Consider the following 19,074-nt stretch of genomic DNA (forward strand, 5'->3'; position numbering starts at 1 on the left):
ACGCTCTGCCATTGAGCCACACGGCCATTGAATTGTGACTGACAACCAGCGCCAAGTGCTTCAAGAACGCAGCGACGCCGTGAGAGCCACCTGGGAAAAGGACAGTCTAGGCCGAAGCTCTCTCGGCGCCTGTATAGCAGATACAGCGAAGTAGTAGTAATGGTAATCATTCAACAATGAGGTCTGATACTGTCATATGCAGGGCTTATTTACAAGAGCGAAAATACCAAGGGGGAAACGAGGTTGCTGTATCTCTAATCTTTGTGTTTGTGGTCATGGTCATGGTCATGATCGTGGTTGTGCTCCTCCTCTTGGTCTGATTCCTCGGAAACACTTGCCCGAGCGCTGCCCGGGATGAACTCATCAAACTTGTGGTTGACATCTCCATCGCGGGACACAAATCGCACGCGAATGCGCTTCACTCCGCGCACCCTTCCTCCTACCAGGGTGCGAACGGCGTCTTCCAGGTCCTTGACGTCGTTCACGGTCCATGCGCCAGGCACAGCCATCTCCAGGTCGACCAGGTAGTTGGGGCCAGATTTGGTTCCGATGATGTCTCGCAATTCGGCTTGGTGTCCTTCGCTGACGTTGGCAATGGCCCTCTGCGCATGCTTTCGAACCGATGATTTCACCTCGTCATCCAGGCTCTGGTCTATCAGCTCCAAGAAGGCTGCTTTGGAGTTGCCCAGGCCGGCTTGGAGCACCATGATGGAAATGAGCAGACCACCGACGGGATCTAGCCAGGCGGCATTCTCGATTACGTTGGCACCGATAATCGCAAAGAGCGTCACGATGCCCGTCAAGCTGTCGATGCGATGGTGGACGGCATTGGAGGCGAGGACAGACGACTTGCGCTCGCGCGCAACCTTCATAGCTGTAGAAACATGTGTTAGAAACTTGCCAATAGAAAGAGAAGGCTTTTGACATACTGGCTTGGTATAACCATTCCTTGACCAGAATCGTAGCCGCCGCGAGCCAAGCTGCGTGTATGCTGGGAATGCCGAGATCTGCGTGACTGTGCGAGTGGCTGTGTCCATGGTGGGCGTGCTCCAGCATGTGATGCGCCGTCTCCGGGTCCCAATGACCGTACAAAGTCATTGCACTCTCGAAGCCCATGTAGCAGCCGCCAACAAGGAGCATGCCAGACACGCCCAGCGCGCCCAAGCTCTCAACCTTGCCAAAGCCTAAGGGGAAGCGATCGGTCGGCGGCTTGATGCTCCACGAGACGGTCGCGAGCGTGAGGATGTCGGAGGCGAGGTCGGCGATGCTGTGCCAGCCGTCGGCAATCATGGCCTTTGAGTTGAATGCCCAGCCACCGATGAACTTGGCAATGGCCATGGTCAAGTTACTGAGCAGGCCAATTCGCGTTATGCGCACGCCGGGGTCGTTCTTGTCGGCCGAGGTGAGGTAGGAGTTGTCGTGGTGGTGGTGATGGCCAAAGAGGCCGTGGCTGTGGCCGTGGCCATGGTCGTGATCATGATGGTCGCTGTGATCGCGTGCTTGGCGGGCGGCGCCCATGATGAAGGGCAGCGAGCGGATGCGGCCGCGGAAGACGGGGCGGAGGAGGAGCACGGAGCTGCGCGCCGAGAGGGTGTCGGCCAGCGCAACGTAGCAATTGGACTTGGCCGACAGCGAAAAGGGCGGCACGATGGAGGTCGGCGACGACAGCGTCTGGAGGGCTCTGGCGGTGCAAGGTTGGCGTTGACGTTGAGGTGTCCTCAGCTGGTGCTGGAGGCTAAATGACACTGGCACGGCCAGGGCGCGGCGCTGGCCAGCAGCAGCCGCCCCAGAGCCGCACCGCACGGCCAGGCCCGTGGAGCGCCTGGCCTGAGCAGACATGCAGACGCAGCGCCTTTTGTTTCACCCGTTTCAGACGGAGGGGACGACGAGATTCAGGGCCGGGCCGCACGCAGACATGAGATGGGATGGAGGCAGGACGAGATTTGTTTTGTTTAAAGCGCTGACCTTTTCTGCCTCTTCCTGCTGCAGAACCGGAAGAGAAGTGGTCGGAGAGAGGACGGCCGGGTCCGTCGTCCGGAGACCGAGTTCGCCGCGTCAGGCCATTCGCTGCCCAGGCAGGATTTAATGGATTGATGTTCCGTCGGCAGCGCTGCCAGCGGGCTGTTCTGGCGAGCTTAGCGCTGTGGCTACGGGGGCATCGCCCGCCGAAGAGGTCCTCTGACGTGCGTTGGATTGCTGCGCTCAAGGCGCATTGATGTAATGGTGCGTCTTCTTTGTCAGCCAGTCCGGCGCCTTGATCGGAGATCGATTGGGGCACGATCGGATGGGACGTTGTTTATTATTAGATAATCATCCAGCATCGACAATGAAGTTGGTTTGATTGATTAGTTGCAACTAGGCCGCAGCTAGCCAACGACGGCGCTGTCCAAGAATTGCGCCCAGCATCATCCATTCGCAGCTTCAGAGATACCGAGCGTGCCAGAACCCACCACAGCTGCTTCGCAACCTCGCTACTCCTCAGCAAGCAAGCAAACATACATAACAAGCACACGCATCTCACAACATCACTTTACCCAGGTACCATACGAGAGTAGTCAAAGCAGATACCGACAAAAAGGGTGCTGAGCAGCCATCAGCCCTTATGCCAGCGCTCCAATGCACAAACCGTTGATGCGAATCCCTTACACTGACATCCTCCCGTCGCCAACAATCATCCCAGCCTCGGCTCACTCGCTCACCGGCGCTCTCACTGCTCTCCACAACTTTTTCACTGCTCCTCCGCCCAATCAGCTGCCTACCTCTGCCGTCGTGCTCACGGGTGCTGGACTCTCCGTGTCATCGGGGCTGCCTGACTATCGAGGAATCAATGGCACGTATCGAGTGAATAAGACATATCGGCCCATCTACTACAATGAGTTTACACAAAACCACGAGGCTCGAAAAAGATATTGGGCAAGAAGCTTCCTTGGGTGGCCTAATCTTCTCAAGGCAAATCCAAATACGGGACACTACGCTATCAGGGATTTGGGGGAGATTGGGCTGATCAGTGCCGTCATTACTCAGAATGTTGATTCGTTTCATCCTAGAGCTCATCCCCGGATACCCTCGCTCGAGCTCCATGGCTATCTAAGGTCCACCAAGTGCACTACCTGCCATACCGAATACCCGCGTGAGGATTTCCAGCGCCACCTTGCCCGACTTAACCCTCGCTGGGCAACTTTGCTCCAAGAAGCAACGGCGTCGGGAGCTCTCAATACCGAGGATCCTGAGGAAAAGAAGTTCAGGGGCTTAAAAGTCAACCCAGATGGCGACGTTGACCTTCCCGATGCGCCTTACACCACATTTAGATACCCTCCGTGCCCTCGATGCTTGGCCGACCCGCCGATCAAAGCAGAGGGTTTCAGACATACAGTCAGGGCAGACAGCGATGGTGCATGGATACTGCCGAGCACAGCTGGCATATTAAAGCCCAATGTCGTCATGTTTGGTGAAAATATCCCCAGCCATGTCCGCACAGCCGCTGAAGATGCCGTCGATAATGCCGGCAAGCTCCTTATCCTTGGGACTTCGCTTGCTACTTATTCGGCGTGGAGGTTGGTCAAGAGAGCCAAGGATAGGGGCATGCCCATCGCCATCGTAAATATGGGCGGAGTGAGAGGAGAGGACCAATTCTTTGCCGACCTGGACCCTAGCCAAGCCGGTGAGCTTGCTGTAAGAGTGGAAGTATCGACGGATGAAGTTCTCCCGGCTCTGGTCTCGCAGCTTCGTCAGAAGCTAGCATCAAGCGCATTGTCTCACAATGCCTCGATCAGCAATGCTTCGCAAGAGAACTCGTACGCCTTCAAAGATATGCTCTCTTAGATTATCGTAGATACTAAAAGAAAAGCCGCCCTAAGACGTGGCGCATCGCTCAAAAGAAATTTCCAAAACTGGCCGTCTTCGTCTTCACAGGTTGCTCTGGGGGCGGCTGCTGAGAAGCGCTCTCGGGTTGGCTTGTCGTCTTAATCTGGGCTTCCGTATGCTTCTGCTTAGGCTGCTTCTCGGGGTTTCGAGATACTTCATCGCGCTCAATTGCTTGCAATACTTCATTCCCAGCCGATGGTTAGCTATTAAACTGATGCATAGCCATTGGTAGGACACTCACCCTCTTCCCATTCTGTCTCTTTCTGGGGATCACCGGTACCCAAAATCCTTTCTACATCAACATCTTCTCCGTTCTGTATGCGCTGGACCACTTCTCGAAGCTGGGCAATCCGTAGTGACGACTGTCGCATGTATCGATCCGTCTGGTGTCGCAGCGCAATCATTTGAATAGACATTGATCCGATAAAGAGAAACATAACAATAAAATAGGTGGCCGGGTTCCAGTCCTTCTTCTCCGTCGTCTTCAGCTTGCGGTTCGCCCTGCGCATCGGCTTGGGGATAAGAGACTTCCAAAAGGATCCTTCAACGATATTCACTGGCTTCATTTGCGCTGTACTAGCGAAGCGCAGCCCTGGTCTTGCATGCACAAAGCCATTGGTAGCAAGAGCTGCTGCGCTTTGCCTTCCGGCGTAAAAGAGAAGCCGCTGAGAGGATGCCATTTTCGCAGTCATGGGCATGTTCTCTGGATGTTAATCTTTTTAGCTGTCGTAAAGTCTTCCAGGTATTCTAGAATCCGGGGAATTTTAATCGGATCTCCGAAAAGCGCCCGACTGATCCCGGCCAGTTGCCCTAGACAACCTCCGATGTTTAGCCGCTACAACACTAAACCCAACATCCATGTTCACCAAATACACTGATCGTCAGTTAATGATTAGGCTCACGCATTCATTTGTATAATCGGCCTTGCGCCACATGGCAAAACCTCTTTTTGGATTGGTTCTTGGGACATTGAGATGATATGATTAACAGCTCTCACCAAAAGTTAATCTAGATGACTTCTTTACAAGCAAAAGTCGACGCCGTCAAAGCGGCAGTCTCGTCGACGTCAACATGCACGCCAGCAACCGTCGTAGCACTCAAAGAGCTGCTGCTCCCAGATTCCGAGCCACTGTCTTCGAGAACAAAGTCCGCTGCTGCTCTATCTACGAAAGCGACGTCTTCTGCGCGAACGAAAAACGGCGCCGGAAGAGGTAATGCCTCCAGCTCACAAACCGAAACTCTGAGCTCCCGCGAGAGAGCTGCTTTGGCGACCCATGTCATCAACGTAACGCTCAAGACCCTGTCCGAAGTAGCGAAGCCTCCAACACCTTCGACACCTTCGAAGCAAAATGGCGACCTTCGAGAAGCAGCAGGGAAGCAGTCAATCCGAAGATCTCTGTCTGCACCGCTTTCTCCCGTACAGCCCAGGGCACTAAATCGTGCGGTTGCGTCTTCCAATAGTGAGGCGACTCTGACGAAACCACCCGCGCCGGCCCAATCGACGGGATGCCTTGCTACAGTAGAGTGTGCACGTGTTGCATTTGGTGCCCTTCGATCCCTCAAAGGTCTACCAAAACCTGAAGAGGCGGACTTTCAGCTAGAGACGGGCATGTCTGCGCTGGTAGGGAAGTTGCTGGGCCTGGGGATGCATGATCAGGCTCTTAAGGAGCTGAGAGTACTAAAACGAAGGCTGGACAGTATAATTAGCGGGAAACACTCGGCGAGTACGAAGGGCGGGCCCGAAACGACCAGCACCACCGCGGTAATCGCCGATTTGTTGAATTTCCAGAGCGCCATCGCGAAGCCTTGCCTTGCGACCATCACAGGCTATCAGATGCAGGTTTTGAAGTTGATTGCAGCGACCAAAAAGCCGTCTCACATCGAAGCCATCCTTCCCTACCTTGGCGATTCATATGCCTCGTCCCCATTCAACCTCCTGTCTGCTCTCGCCAAGGATGGGGCGAAGGAGGTTGCAAAGGCAGCTCGTCAAATGGCGTCCTTATCGCAGATTCTCTTGTCCCTTGCGCCGAGCATTTCTAGTCAAGAAGATGCAGTAGCTATCGAACCACGCCTAAGCCCATCTCCTAGCGCCGCCTTTGAGTTACAGTCTTTGGCTTTCCGGATACAACTGAAGTGGTGGAAGCTAGCTAATCATCAGGGACATGTCGACAGTGACCTGCTCTCGCCCTTCTCTCGCTGCCTACGAGCTTACACCCGACGGCAAAAGCTAGACAAGGGTCCCGTTTACCAAATAATATCCGCATCATTCGACGCAATAATGCAGCTCGTTCATTCCCAAAAGTATCTCCCGGAAACATCATTCAACTCGCCTCTAGCATCAATACACCATATTTTAGGATCCGCAGCGCAAGCAGAACGACGATATGCCGAAGCCCACTGTTGGTTCCAAAAATTGAAAGGCTCTCTGGTCACAGGGCAAGACTCATCTGTTCTCAAGTGTGCAATCTCTGCGCGCCTCCTTGCTGTTGCGCTGAAGAAAGCCGACCTGGACCAAGATGTCGAGCCTCTCCTTGTCGAGGTCATTGAAGGGTTGGATGGAAGTCTAAGTGGAACCATGGCGGAGCTGAACGAGCTTCTCGAAAGCCTTTCGCTGGCAAGGCGCTCCGTCGTCGGCCTCTTGATGACATGTATAGGGCCAAATGCGCCGAAAAGCACTGTTTCGAGCTCTCTCACAAATTATCTAAAGACCTTCATACTCAAGTATCCACGGTTTGTACGCCGATGGATGGGGCTGCCTCCAGGCAAAGACGTGCCGCCTAAGCATATTCTCCAGTTCGATGAGCGCCGGCAGCTCGTCGCACAATCCTTAGGCCAGACTCTTGACGCTACCCTGATGGTCATCAAGTGCGATATCCAATCCGAAGAGAGCGGATGGCAAGCCGTCGACGATGTGCTTCAGCACTGCGCCTCGCTTCTCGAATCCATGGGCATTTCTAATCTATCTACCACCAAGATTGGTAATCTTGGCACCTATTCCGTCAAGATCTCGAGCCTTTATTTCTCTGTCTTTTCTCAGCTTCGAAAGAAGTCCGATCGATCCAAAGACGAGAATAAGCATCTCCTTCAAGCTTTGAATCGATCGATTGATGTCATTAGAAACTGTACGGAGGCCGAGCAAGAGAAAGCACAGCTATCGACAAAACTAGAAATATTCGCAGACATGTGCAAGAGCTCTGGCAGGACTGACGATGCCGTACGCACGTTACGAGCAATTTGCTCCAATATGGCTGAGAACGGCGCATTATCTGACGTTGCTACCGCTCTCTCCACTCAGTCTCCAACTCTGGCGTGGGCTATGAACGACAAAGTCTCACTCATGTCACGCAGCTTGCGTTCTTTGGCTAGAATCGACAAAGCGTGGAACGAGTGGACCTTTCCGCTTCCTGAGGCAGAGCGTGCCGCGGTTCTCGAGCATTTGACGTATGTCAGTGTCATTAGTTCATCCTCATCACTCCAATCACTAGGCCTGCACGACGCAGCAGTGGCCGCGTTGCTTCGTATGTACTCGTTGGAGAAATACCCGGTTCGCCGCCTCCGTGTGCTGCTGAATCTTTACTACCAAAGCGTGGGGGAAGAAGAGCAGCTACTGAATATCGTCTCGCTTGCTGAAGAAACGTGGGGACATCTAGAAGCCGGGGCCAGGGCGGAAGATGCCTCGTTATCTCATTTTATCCCGCACTTACAAGCATATTTTACCTCCATCTTTGCATTGACGCACACGGGTGGAACGATGTCGACGATGATTTTTCAGGCAATCGACTCTTGGAAAAGCATCATCAGAACCTGTCAGACGCAAGACCAGCTTTGCATGGTAATTGACGATCCCCAAAGACTTCTCGATCATCTGAGATCACTACACCAGCTTGCGGGCCTAAGGGGAGTGACACGTCTCCAACTCGCAATTTCTGAGCTTAGTATCGCCATATCGACGGTATTTGTTGGATCTGCGGAAGCTACCGGTGATGGCTTGATCCTTGGTCACAGCCAACTAGCAGCGCACTACGTCAACGTTGGACTCTTCCCTCAAGCTCTAAAGACAATAGAACAGACCCAAGAGCTCCTCACCCGCTACGATGGCTTATCCCGTCAAGTTCTTGTCGAATTCTACCTCTCCCAGGCCGAGTATTGTACGGGCGTTGGCAACATGAACGCTGCGTGAGTATTCCAAGTCGCTGTAAACCCCTGTTGTAGTGAGTGAAAGAAGAGCTAATGCTGTATAGTCTCGATTCGTTATCCAAAGCCGGTGATATTTGCAACGCCCCATATTCCTCTTGGGCTCCAAGCAAAGCTCATGCATCCATGATAATGTCCATCACCTTACTGCTTCAGTCCATTGCCACTCTTCAAAGTGGAGCTATTCAAGACGCCCTGTCTTCTGTGAAGATGAGTGTTCGCATGCTTACTCACGATTGGACCAAACTAGAAGCAGCGCTAGGAGCCGATTCGAAGAGCCCAGATGCCAGCGTATCGGATTTCAACGCCAGCAGCACAGATTTGGCTTCGACGAAAGGAAAAGTAACTGGCCCTCGATTCTGGACTTTAGCCAGTCCACTTCTTCGAAGCCTCTTACATATCTCTTCTGTATACGCTCATATTGGAATGTACCAGGAAACTATCTATTATGCCGACTGTGCCTGGAAAATTGCGGAGAGTACTCAGTCTTCGCTCTACATAGCACAAGTGGCTGCATGGACTGGCTCTATTTATTTAAAGGCCGGAAAGCTGCCTAAAGCACTTGCTACCTTCAAAGATGCAGAAGAACAGCTGCCGCGCGATACCTGTTCTGCTCGTGTTCGCTTTGCTCGTCAACTCGGAGAGTTTTATTGGGAAATCGGAGACGATGAGAAAGCTGCCGAATTTTTGAAAATAGCTGAGGAGACTGCCCATCTCCTCAGCATGCCCCAGGATGAAACCAGCGCCGAGTCTGTTCAAGTTCAAAAATCTTCTTCAGTTCAAAAACCCATTGAGAAGCCACAGAGTGCCGAATTCATCAAAGTTACGAAAGCAAAGAGAACAACGAGGTCAAAGGCCAAAGTACCAGCCGCCCCCAAACCCGCAAAGCGAGACTCGCCCAGGTCTAAGACACTTGTCGCAGGAGATATCGCTCAACTACCCAGGGATATATACTATGCATCCCTACACGCTGCCATCATCATGTCTCGTACTTTAGGACTCATTTACCAGAAAGAGTGGGCATCGGCTCTACAGGCTCTAGAGAAGGTCAAAGATTTGCCCAAGCTTGTCAGCGTACTCTCTCAGGAGCAAGTAATGACGGCCGTATCATTAATTGGATGCAGCATGGAGCAGATGATTTCCGATCCTGTCTTCTCTGTAATGCAAGACTCAACTATTTCTTTCCCTGCTGTCTCTCCTTCCGTGGCTCTATCCGCTCAATTGTCAGATATGCAGCTATCGATGAAAAATGAGCTTGCTGCAGAAGAGACTCGGAAGAATATTGACTATCCTGCATTTGCAGACGCATTAGAGCGAGCACAAGCGCTTCTCGTAGAAGCTCACGCTTCTGCTCTGTCCAATGCCGATAGTAGCATAGTTCGTCGTATCTCCACGCTGCTTCAAAGCACAGTCATTTTCTTGTCGGCAACATTGGCTTCAAAGTCTCTTCCACAAACAGGGCTGGGTACGATTGCTGTAGATATGGCTCGGAACGTGACGTGGCAGCGAGAGCAGCAGACTATGGCCGGGCTCAATAACGACACAGCCCCTATTCGTATCGCAGTTCCAGTTGCCAAGCTGCCGACAGTAGAAGCTGTGGCTGATATGGCCAACTTTCAGGAGAAATATGTGGATTTGATCCCAGAGAAGTGGAGTGTTGTCTCCATTTCACTGAGTGATAACCATCATGACTTGTGCATCACCAAATTCCAAGCGAACCAAGGACCGTTTGTTTTGCGTCTTCCATTGGAAAGAGCCAACTCTCGAGATGCCGACTCCGAAGTTTTCAACTTTAAAAACGGCCGTGAAGAATTATTGGAATTAATCAAACTGGCAAATGAAAGCAGTCACTCTGCACGAGACTTTACAGCCAAAGGAGAGCGTGGAGCTTGGTGGGCAGAGCGAGAGGCTTTGGACTCTCGATTGAAGCGGCTCCTGATGACTATCGAAGCTACGTGGCTGGGAGGATTCAAGGGCATTTTTTCGCAGCACTGCAAGCGGATGGATCTGTTGGCTCGCTTTAAGAAGGACTTTCACCTAATGCTTGACAGAATTCTGCCGTCTCGAAAAAGCCGAGGGAAGAAGACGGCGACCAAGACGGAGGCTATTACTTTGGATCCTCGGATTCTCGATCTCTTCATTGGACTGGGCAACCCAATTGATCCTGACTGCGAGTTTGATGAGGCGCTTAATGATTTGCTTTACTTTGTTGTGGATATTCTGCAGTTCCACGGCGAACGGAACGCATACGATGAGATCGACTTTGACGGAATGGTCCTAGAGACCTACGATGCTCTGCGTGCGTATCACAACGCTGCTGGTTCCTCGGAGAGGGAGGAAGGGACACATACCATACTCGTACTCGATAAACTCCTTCACGCTTTCCCGTGGGAGTCTTTGCCTTGCATGGACGGTCTGTCTGTATCTCGAGTGCCTTCGCTCGCATGCCTTCGGCAACTCATTCAGGATGCTGGGACAAGTCCGGCAAAGGAACTACAAGGCCACTTTGTTTCCGCCAAAGCTGGTACCTACGTCCTTAATCCTTCGTCTGACCTGAAGAATACGCAGACATTCTTCCAGTCAGCTTTTACAACTCTCTCATCGTGGAACGGTATCATCAATAAAGCGCCAAAGGAATCTGAATTCGAAAAGGCCCTTTCGACATCCGAGATTATGGTGTACTTTGGTCACGGGAGCGGTGCCCAGTATATTCGCGGAAAGACGATTCGACGGCTGGAAAAGTGCAGGCCAGCAACGTTCCTCATGGGCTGTAGCTCCGCTGCCCTCACCGACGCTGGAGAATTTGAATGCTACGGCCCAGTTTGGAACTATATGATGTCCGGTTGTCCCGCCGTGGTTGGTACGCTCTGGGACGTGACAGATCGTGACATCGATCGTTTTGCAGGCAGGACTTTTGAGGAATGGGGCCTCTTTGCCAGAGGCACATTTGATGGCGCCACGAGCAAGGGCAAAGGCAAGGCTAAGAGTCGTGATGAAGAAGACGATGAAATGAGCCTCCCTGGATGCGATGGCGCTCCTCCAGGCGATGCTTCCCTTGCCGAAGCGGTAGCAGGGGCGAGAAGTGCATGTCGTTTCAAGTATCTTAATGGTGCGGCGGTAGTGTTTTATGGAATTCCGGTTTACATCAAGAAAGAATGAACTGAGATTTGGGTACACGACATGGCAAGGACAAATCAAAAGGGATGGGAATGAGATAATGACATTAATGATGAACAAAAGTGAGACTTGCATAGCCTAGGCCACTACCACTGAAGCGTTCTTTTTCTGGATAATGGATGTATATAAAAGAACGGTGGGCAATAGGGTATTTGGATGGCGCTGCTATTTTTGCCTTTTTTTTTTTTTTTTTTTTCCTTTCTTTCTTTCAAGGGCATAGCGAGAGGCGTATTGGCTTGAAAAGAGATGTGTATTGGAAAAGAATTATGTTCTAATTCGTATTATTACCAGAGACATACGGACGACGAAGACTTTATGATAAAGACGAGGTCATTTTCTGTTTTATACCCGCAGCGATATGTTATTGGTTATCCTATACGAGCACTTATTTTTATACACACATATCGACTGTGAAAACTGAAACCCTTTAAAAACGAAAGAATGAAAAGATCTAGTAATTCACGCCATCCTTTTGTTGTTCTGTATTTTTACATCGAATCTACTCTAGATAGAAAAAAGAATCATGAGCATCATTGCCATGAGATTTGAAATTCACTGATAATATTTAAATTCATTAAAAGTACTAAAAGATTAATAGTAATACAATGCTCACCAACAAAAGACAAGATAATTAGTGGCCAGTCGTGTACATGCCCATTCAGATAAAACACACCCATAATACAAGTAGAAGCATCAACATATTAACAGAAAAGCGGTCGCGTAGCTCGAGAAGAGAAAAAAAAAATCAGTAAAGAAGAAAATAGAAACATGTCATTCAGTTGTCGTTCATCCCAAGAATCGCTATTTTTTTCTCCACAAGATATACTAAAAAGAAGATGAACAAAAAAAAAAAAGCATAAAAAAATCAACGCAACATATTTACTAGACATCCAAATCAACAGGTGTCCGCCGGTCCTTCCACCAAACGACCAAGTTGTGTTCCCTGGGTATAATATATAGATATATGTCCGTTTGAAAACAAAGAAAGATATCCAAATATCCACCCTTTCCGAAGCGCCAGTTTTCCCTTGAAATGCTTATTGTTTTTTTTTCTTCTTCTCATCATTTGACATTATGATAAGAGATACTGACAGTATGCAATTAGTAGTTGCTGCTGTCTTGTAGTTGTTAGATAGAATATGTAATACGTCAAAGGGAGGTCTGCATCATTCAAAGATCGTTGACGCAACTCCCAGTCGTTATCATCGCAGTTTGCTGCTGCCTCTAGTGGCATCTTCGCATCGTTCAAACAATCATCAAACGACTGGCCACCGAGTATAAACCTGTGACTTATACTGAGCATCAGACGGTGGTGAGCTACATGCCACCTTGGTGATCAGCCATGAGCATTCCTCCATTGCTGCCGAACAGGGCCGCAAAAGGATCAACGCTTCCAAATCCCATATCTTGGCCTCCACCTAGATTCATAAACCATCCTGGAGACGCGTCTTGATTCAGATACGGGGTCAAACCAGTACCACTGTGGCTTTGGTCCATCTGACCCTGGGCGTGAGCATGTTCGCCGCTCATGCCGTCCATCTTCATGCTTTGTTGGCCGTGGATCTGCGCATTAGCCGCTGCGGTGTTCCCAGGCATATTTCCCCAGCTCGCGGATCCATTCATCATACTCTGCAGGCCGTCTACACTCCCAGACTCCATTGAAAAGTCGCCATAGTTGGACTGCATCATTGTATCTGGCGGCTCAATATCCATAGACAGCATATCCGTCGAGAAAAAGTTCGAAAACGGCATGCTCTGAGGAAATTGTGCGGCGTTGGCAGGGCTGATTGGCGAAATGAGAGGGTATGCTGGATTTTGTGGCTGTGATACGGTAAGGGGATTGAAGGTAGACGGGTTGGTGGTTTGGACTCCAAGCGTGTCCGCGAACCTGGGCGGCTGCCGAGCCTGCTGCTGCTGCATAGCCAATCTCATCTGCTCGTGGAGATGCTGCTCACTTGCCGCCGCCGTCGTATGCTGTTCGCCAGACTTTTGCTGGTCTGCGTTGTTTGCTATCGCGACGGCTGTCCTCTTCAAGGGGGCTTTGCGCTTGGACGCACCGGCTCGTGGCCCTTCCTTATCGTTCTGCATGGGTCCAACCGTCATGAAGAAATCTTCAATTGACTGCAGCTCAGACTTCTGCTCCAAGGCGCCATCTTCGCCCTTCTCTTTCTTCCTGTACATGGCGGGGTCCATGTAGTCTGTGTCCGAAACTCCATGGGGGTAACGGTTGAACCAATCGGAATACTGCAGAATTGGCGATGATGCCGTGCTGCCATTGGTAGGACCACCGGTGCGGGACCTTTCAAGGGCGTTTCGAAACTGAATGCGGATGTTCTCTACCATCCAGTGGAACATGCCCCAGTACTTCATCATGTTACGCAGAAATCTTACATTTACACTGGAATTTACCTCAGCTGTGGCTTTCATCGCCGGGTTGCCAGAGAAGATACCAGTGATGTGGATGGCAGCTGAAGAAAAGGCGCAGTACCCGGCAAATGGAGTTGATATACTGCACTGTACCTCTTCAGCGTCCCTGAGAAGATCGGATATTTTGTTAGCGGCCAAGAAAGTCTTCATGTTGGCCTGGACAATGAAATCGTTGGGTGCCTCTTCGCCGATACGGTCTCGAGAGAAAGAGACTGCGGCTTGATGGAGGAAGAGCAGATTCTGTTGGATAGCCATGTGCAGGAAAAGGAGATGTCTTGCGGTACTTTCGGCTCGGTGAATCTCTAGAGCCTCGCGAGTAGATTTGAGGGAATCTGGGAGAGAACGCAGTAGCTCTTCTGTATCTCGCACCAGTTGGGCATACTGGGAGTTCTTGTCCCACATTGGATATGCATCCTGTTCTCTTCCACCCTGGTTCAGGTAGGTAACGACACGACCCCAAATGGATATTGAGCGGATAGTATAAGCTGCTGCTCCCATGTTGTCGCGCGGCAAAACTCCCGTTTGACCTTGGTCGCTTAGCTCACTATTCGGAACGGTGCCGTCGAGGTATTCCGTCTGTGCTGGCATGTCAAATTGAAAATGTCTCTCCGCAACGGGCAGAGGTATTTTGAGAGTGTCTTCTTTGATGAACAGAGGCCGGTCTGTTCCGGAGGAGTTGAAGCGGTCCATCATAAAACAAGCCCACATAACGCGGCGACGAATTTCGCGATCGATAAAACTCAACTTGATCTTCCTATTTCGCATCTGGGGATCATATTCCAAATCTTTATGCAAGTGGAGAGCAAAAGCCATACGAATGGCCTGTCCACCCAGAGCCCAGGCACGGCCGCCATGGCACGTTCCAAACTCATGCATCCCCAAGATGAGGAGACAAGTCAATATCGTTATGTTTGGCCAGTCATATCGTTTGGTGCAAATTTCTCTGGCGTGAGAGGCCCACTCCTCTCCACGCATAAACTGTTTGATTGAAGAGTTGTTGAACTTTGGGTTCGACGTAAAGCGTGCTGCGATGGCGCAAACAGAGAGAACAAGCACCGGCGGTAGCGTATCATTTCTAAAATTTGCCATTAGTAGCTGTATTGGTAGAGTTCAATGAAATGGGTATGTGGGTAGGGCACTAGGAAGGAAAGGCGACGTGCTTCATTCCCCGTGGAAAAATGGTCGTACTTTAGTTTGCGAATGTAGCTCGGTTTATGGAGGAGATGATATGATTGACCGTAGACATTGTCAAAAAAGACCTCGGTGAGGTGCTCTTGAACATCCTTGGGAGGAAGAGCATCCCTTCCCTCGCGCAGCAGCTCGTTTTCTTCTGCCTCGCGAGATTCTGGTGAGCCGGCCTGATCTTCCGGTAACTTTGGTCTGGGAGCCTTGGCCCATGCTTCAAGATCCCGGCCAAAGGCTTCGTCAGCATTGCGCTTCTTGGTGATTGTCTTACTTGACGTCATTGTTCCAGTTCCTGGTATGGCAGGCTTGACAATCGCGCGGGGGACCGAGGACAACGAATCCTGGTCAGACTTTGGGAGTATCTTGATGATGCGTTCCTCCATACGCTTCAGTCGCTTGTCGAGCATGGCCATATAATCGGTGCGCGGGGCGGCTTTTCGGGTCGTGACTTTGTAAACACACGGGATGCGTGACCTCATGCAGTGTTTGCAGGCAGGCTTTTCTCCAGAGCAGCGTATCTTTTTGCGACGACATGCGATACAGGCAAGCGGCAGTCGTTTCCGGTCCTTGCCAGCCTTGGTCTTGAGCTCACTCCAGGCAGGGGGAGCCGACGCAGAGTCGTCCTTGGACTTGCCTCCCAAGTCTGTGCCATCGCCACGATTCTGATTCATGTGGCCGAAATCGTCTGCATTCCCATCATCGGTGATGGAGTTGGACGCCGGAGTCGATATCCTGGCCATTGAGCTGTTGGTTAGTTCCAGATTCGGCGTCGGCGGGTCAAGAATGGGCACGAAGGACTGCCGTGTCATGTTGTTCATGGCACTCATGCTATGTGATGGCGGAATGGAGGAAATGGTGCCGGCCTGGTGCTGCGAGAAGGGGTCGGTCTGGTGGGCGAGAACGGCTTGGTCGGGCAGGGCGGAGAAGGGAAAGTTAAAGTCGCTGAAGTGAGGGTTGCCACCCAGCATCTCATCTGAAGGTACTTCGCCCTGCCCACCGCCAGGAGCAGGCTCGCGCTGCGGATATAGCTGGGACGCGGAATCGAAGCTCTGGCGGTGGGCGTTGCGAAACTGACGGTTCATGCCGCCCCGGCCGTCCGACATGGCTGGAATCCGGACTACAGGCCAAGGAGACTAAGCGGCTGTCAATGCTTGGGAATGGGAGAATACGGCGGCTCGTCAGGCCGATTGCTGGTCATTTCACGGCTCTTGATACTCGTTAAAATTAGCAGTGCCGTGCTTCGTCAAGGCCGCGTCGGAGAAGAGGAGAGGGCTGATTCCGCTGAGAAGCTGCAAGAACACACAGCTGAGACACTGGGCTGCTGGAAGTTCAAAGTGCGATTGATTCCCAGCAGCCAGAGTAGAAATCTGGCGATGCAGGGGCTCTGCTGCGCAGGGCAAGACAGTTGCAGGCCAGTCGAGACGCCGCGATCAGTCCGCAAGGCGCATGGACAATGAAGCTGGCAGAGATGAGATATGCACAGCACGCTGTGGAAGCAGAGGAAGTAGAGCAAAGGTAGAGGGAATCCGAAGAACGAGGAACCACGAGGTGAAGGGTGGGACAAGGCAAGCGGATCGAGGCGTGGGTCAGCAGGCACTCCGTACTTGCCGCGCTGGCCTCTGGTACTGGTACCGGCGCAGGTACTTGGCGCCTGCTGGACGCTGCGGCGACGCGACGCTGGCCTGGCCCGGCGCTGCAGGCACGGCGCTGTACCCAGCTTTGCGGCTCGGGGTACAAGTACTCGGCGATCGATGCTGGGTACTCTGCGCACCCTTCCGTTGGTGCTTCTGCAGCCACGAGCTTGGCAGCTCTGGCAGGGTTCAGCGGAGCGGCCGCAAAGTTCAGTGGCCTGGAGCCTTGCGCCGGGGGCAGCCCTCCAACTGCCAATGTGCTAATCGGCTAGCAGAGCACACAAAAGCTTACTACTAGTACCTGAGGTACCCGAGCTAGAGGTACGAGTACTCCAGACCGACGACGACGACGACAGCCGTATCAACTCTAAGCTCCATACACGCCGCCACGGGGGGTTCTGTTTACTTGCGGCAGGGCTCTCGCTTCTCCCGTCAGACGCCATGGGTTGATGCCTCGGCGCCCATGCGATTCCGCCTGCGCACTGCATACTACTTGCACATGGACCTACTTACATGTGCTCGCCATGCCCGTACCCTGGACCCGGGCTTGGGGAGCGGTAGGGCATTTGCGAAGCCCGTGGTTGAGCAAAGACCTCAGTGCTCTGAAACCCTGCCTGTCCACAGTAGCTGCAGAGGGTCGATGGGGCCGCAGACGCCACTAGACGCTTCTTCTGCCAATACGACGTCGCCGTGGTACCCCAGGCTGGCGCCTAATTATGGGGGTGAAAACGGCCCTGGCACCGACGGGACGCGCAAGTAGCGGTACCCTGGACGGCGTACAGTACAGACGAAAACGGTTGTCCCGAGGCCGTGGATCCGTCCCAGCTCTGGGTGCGCCCTCTCGCGTCTGCCCTGATTTTGGGGCCAACTCCAGTTGACAAGTTGGACGAGATAAAGCCCTGCAGACCGGCGCAAGCTCCCATCTTGGAGAGGGGAGGAGGGGTAGATATCGTCAAGTCAAGGGCGAAGCACTACTGTACTGGCATACATGCATACTCAAGCCTGAGCAGTAGCCCAATTGCAGGCGGTTCATACTTGTACACATTCCTTAGTAGGCCTTAGGTAGTGGATATGACTGCCAGATACCTACATGGACCTTACTCCGTGAACCGCTTCATACTACATAGGTGGCCCTACGCGGCACTAATTATATACGCACACATTTATATAGAAAGAGATTGCGAGAGGAAAGAGGGTATTCTAGAAGGTCCAGGCCATGTAAGAGTCGGCAAACGGAAGCTCAAGATAAAGAGGCGGAAGAGGGGGGTTTGGCTATCAGGCAGGTAATTCCGGGCTTGGGCAGCTGCATGACGCGGAGAGGGGATATCACCAAGTGAAACTCTTCGTCACTTGGTCACCTCCTCGTCGATTAGCAGCAGCTAAACATGCAGACAATCCGTGTGCCGGATAAATTCTGCCGCAGCGGTATCCGAACCGGCTGAGGCCCCAAGAGCGGATGCCCATCCTGCTGCGTATCGGGGCCGCTTGGAGGGGCTGATGCAACGTCCAGCCACTCCGCAAAACCCGTTTCTCATCCAGACACACCGAGAACGCTTGAGGAGTTGCAGATGCCAGATCAAGGTTGGCGGGTAGCCTCAAGCGACGCCACGCCACGCCACGCCACGCCAAGAATCTGCATCGTGACCGGGCTGCACGTTGCTCTAGTTGATTGTCTTGCGAGAAGCGACGATGCAAAGGCATCGGTCCCGAGTGGCCAACAGCCAGCCGCTAGATGAGGATAGCTAGGTGATGACCGCTAGATTCTCTGGATACATCTCTCCGAAGGCGAGGGCTGAAGTGGACAGAGGCAGCGGGCTCCGCAGCTTCGATAGGTTTCGATGTCTAGGATCCGAAGAGTCCGTTTGCTCCGCAGCACGCAGGAGTGCGAAACGGAACTCAAACCATAGCCTTGGAGACAAGGTAGGAGCACTATTTTAGCAGAACATATGCCGTCGGCGTTTAAGGTCCTTTTGCGACCACGGATTTCGATATGCGTGCTGATGTTGGCTGCATGCAGATGATGACCTGGAAACCCTTCAGTACCAATAACATGAACATGATGAATCTGAACATGATGTTTTTGAACATGATAGAAGTGGGTGGTTTCCGTGTCAGTGTCATCTTCATTCTCCCTACTGGCCTTGTAGACGGTTGCGCTGGACGAGACACAAAACATCTTCGCAATCCTCTCAATGGCTTTCTGGCCTGTGGATCGCGGTGAGATTGTCATCCCGCGTGATAACGCAAGTATGTACAAATAGTATGCGCCTACGAAGTAGTCCATCTAAAGCACGGTTGAAGTTAGTCATCAGTCAATGGTCTGAGATGCAACGCAACTAAAATAGTGGCATAGCTTTACACTCGGTCCATCTTCGTTGGTCCATCTTCACCGGCCCATCTTCGCTCTCGTCAAAGAACCCGTCGTTTGAGCGTCTTGTGCGCTGGCTGGTAGTCAGAGATATGATGGCACAACGCGGTTTCCAGGAAACGGCCTTTTCTCTTTAATTGTATGTAGGCAGTTGTAATGACATGGTGATAGTGTTGCTACTTCGAGCTTTGTGTAGACTGATCAATATCAGTAGGTGCAATATGCCTT

General features: G+C 52.0%; 5 protein-coding genes across 5 annotated transcripts; 2 read left to right on the forward strand and 3 right to left on the reverse strand.

The window, feature by feature from the left end:
• Positions 1-254: 254 nt before the first annotated feature.
• On the reverse strand, positions 255-1,839 carry TGAM01_v204836 (hypothetical protein; the record flags this gene model as incomplete). Its single annotated transcript, XM_018801466.1, has 2 exons — positions 255-874; positions 930-1,839. 2 exons carry the CDS (start codon positions 1,837-1,839, stop codon positions 255-257), a joined length of 1,530 nt encoding a protein of 509 aa, XP_018665259.1.
• Positions 1,840-2,616: 777 nt separating this feature from the next.
• Positions 2,617-3,822, forward strand: TGAM01_v204838 (hypothetical protein; the record flags this gene model as incomplete). The annotated part of the gene is made up of 1 exon (XM_018801465.1): positions 2,617-3,822. The coding sequence occupies one exon, from the start codon at positions 2,617-2,619 to the stop codon at positions 3,820-3,822; it is 1,206 nt and encodes a 401-aa protein (XP_018665258.1).
• Positions 3,823-3,871: 49 nt separating this feature from the next.
• Positions 3,872-4,562, reverse strand: TGAM01_v204837 (hypothetical protein; the record flags this gene model as incomplete). Its single annotated transcript, XM_018801464.2, has 2 exons — positions 3,872-4,044; positions 4,106-4,562. The coding sequence occupies 2 exons, from the start codon at positions 4,560-4,562 to the stop codon at positions 3,872-3,874; spliced, it is 630 nt and encodes a 209-aa protein (XP_018665257.2).
• A 314-nt stretch (positions 4,563-4,876) lies between these two features.
• Positions 4,877-11,217, forward strand: TGAM01_v204839 (hypothetical protein; the record flags this gene model as incomplete). Its single annotated transcript, XM_018801463.1, has 2 exons — positions 4,877-8,040; positions 8,106-11,217. 2 exons carry the CDS (start codon positions 4,877-4,879, stop codon positions 11,215-11,217), a joined length of 6,276 nt encoding a protein of 2,091 aa, XP_018665256.1.
• Positions 11,218-12,552: 1,335 nt separating this feature from the next.
• On the reverse strand, positions 12,553-15,950 carry TGAM01_v204840 (hypothetical protein; the record flags this gene model as incomplete). Its single annotated transcript, XM_018801462.1, has 2 exons — positions 12,553-14,737; positions 14,851-15,950. 2 exons carry the CDS (start codon positions 15,948-15,950, stop codon positions 12,553-12,555), a joined length of 3,285 nt encoding a protein of 1,094 aa, XP_018665255.1.
• Between the last annotated feature and the right edge of the window lie 3,124 nt (positions 15,951-19,074).

Source organism: Trichoderma gamsii (genome assembly GCF_001481775.2).
Source record: "Trichoderma gamsii strain T6085 chromosome Unknown Scaffold_14.2, whole genome shotgun sequence".
Lineage (NCBI taxonomy): Eukaryota > Fungi > Ascomycota > Sordariomycetes > Hypocreales > Hypocreaceae > Trichoderma > Trichoderma gamsii.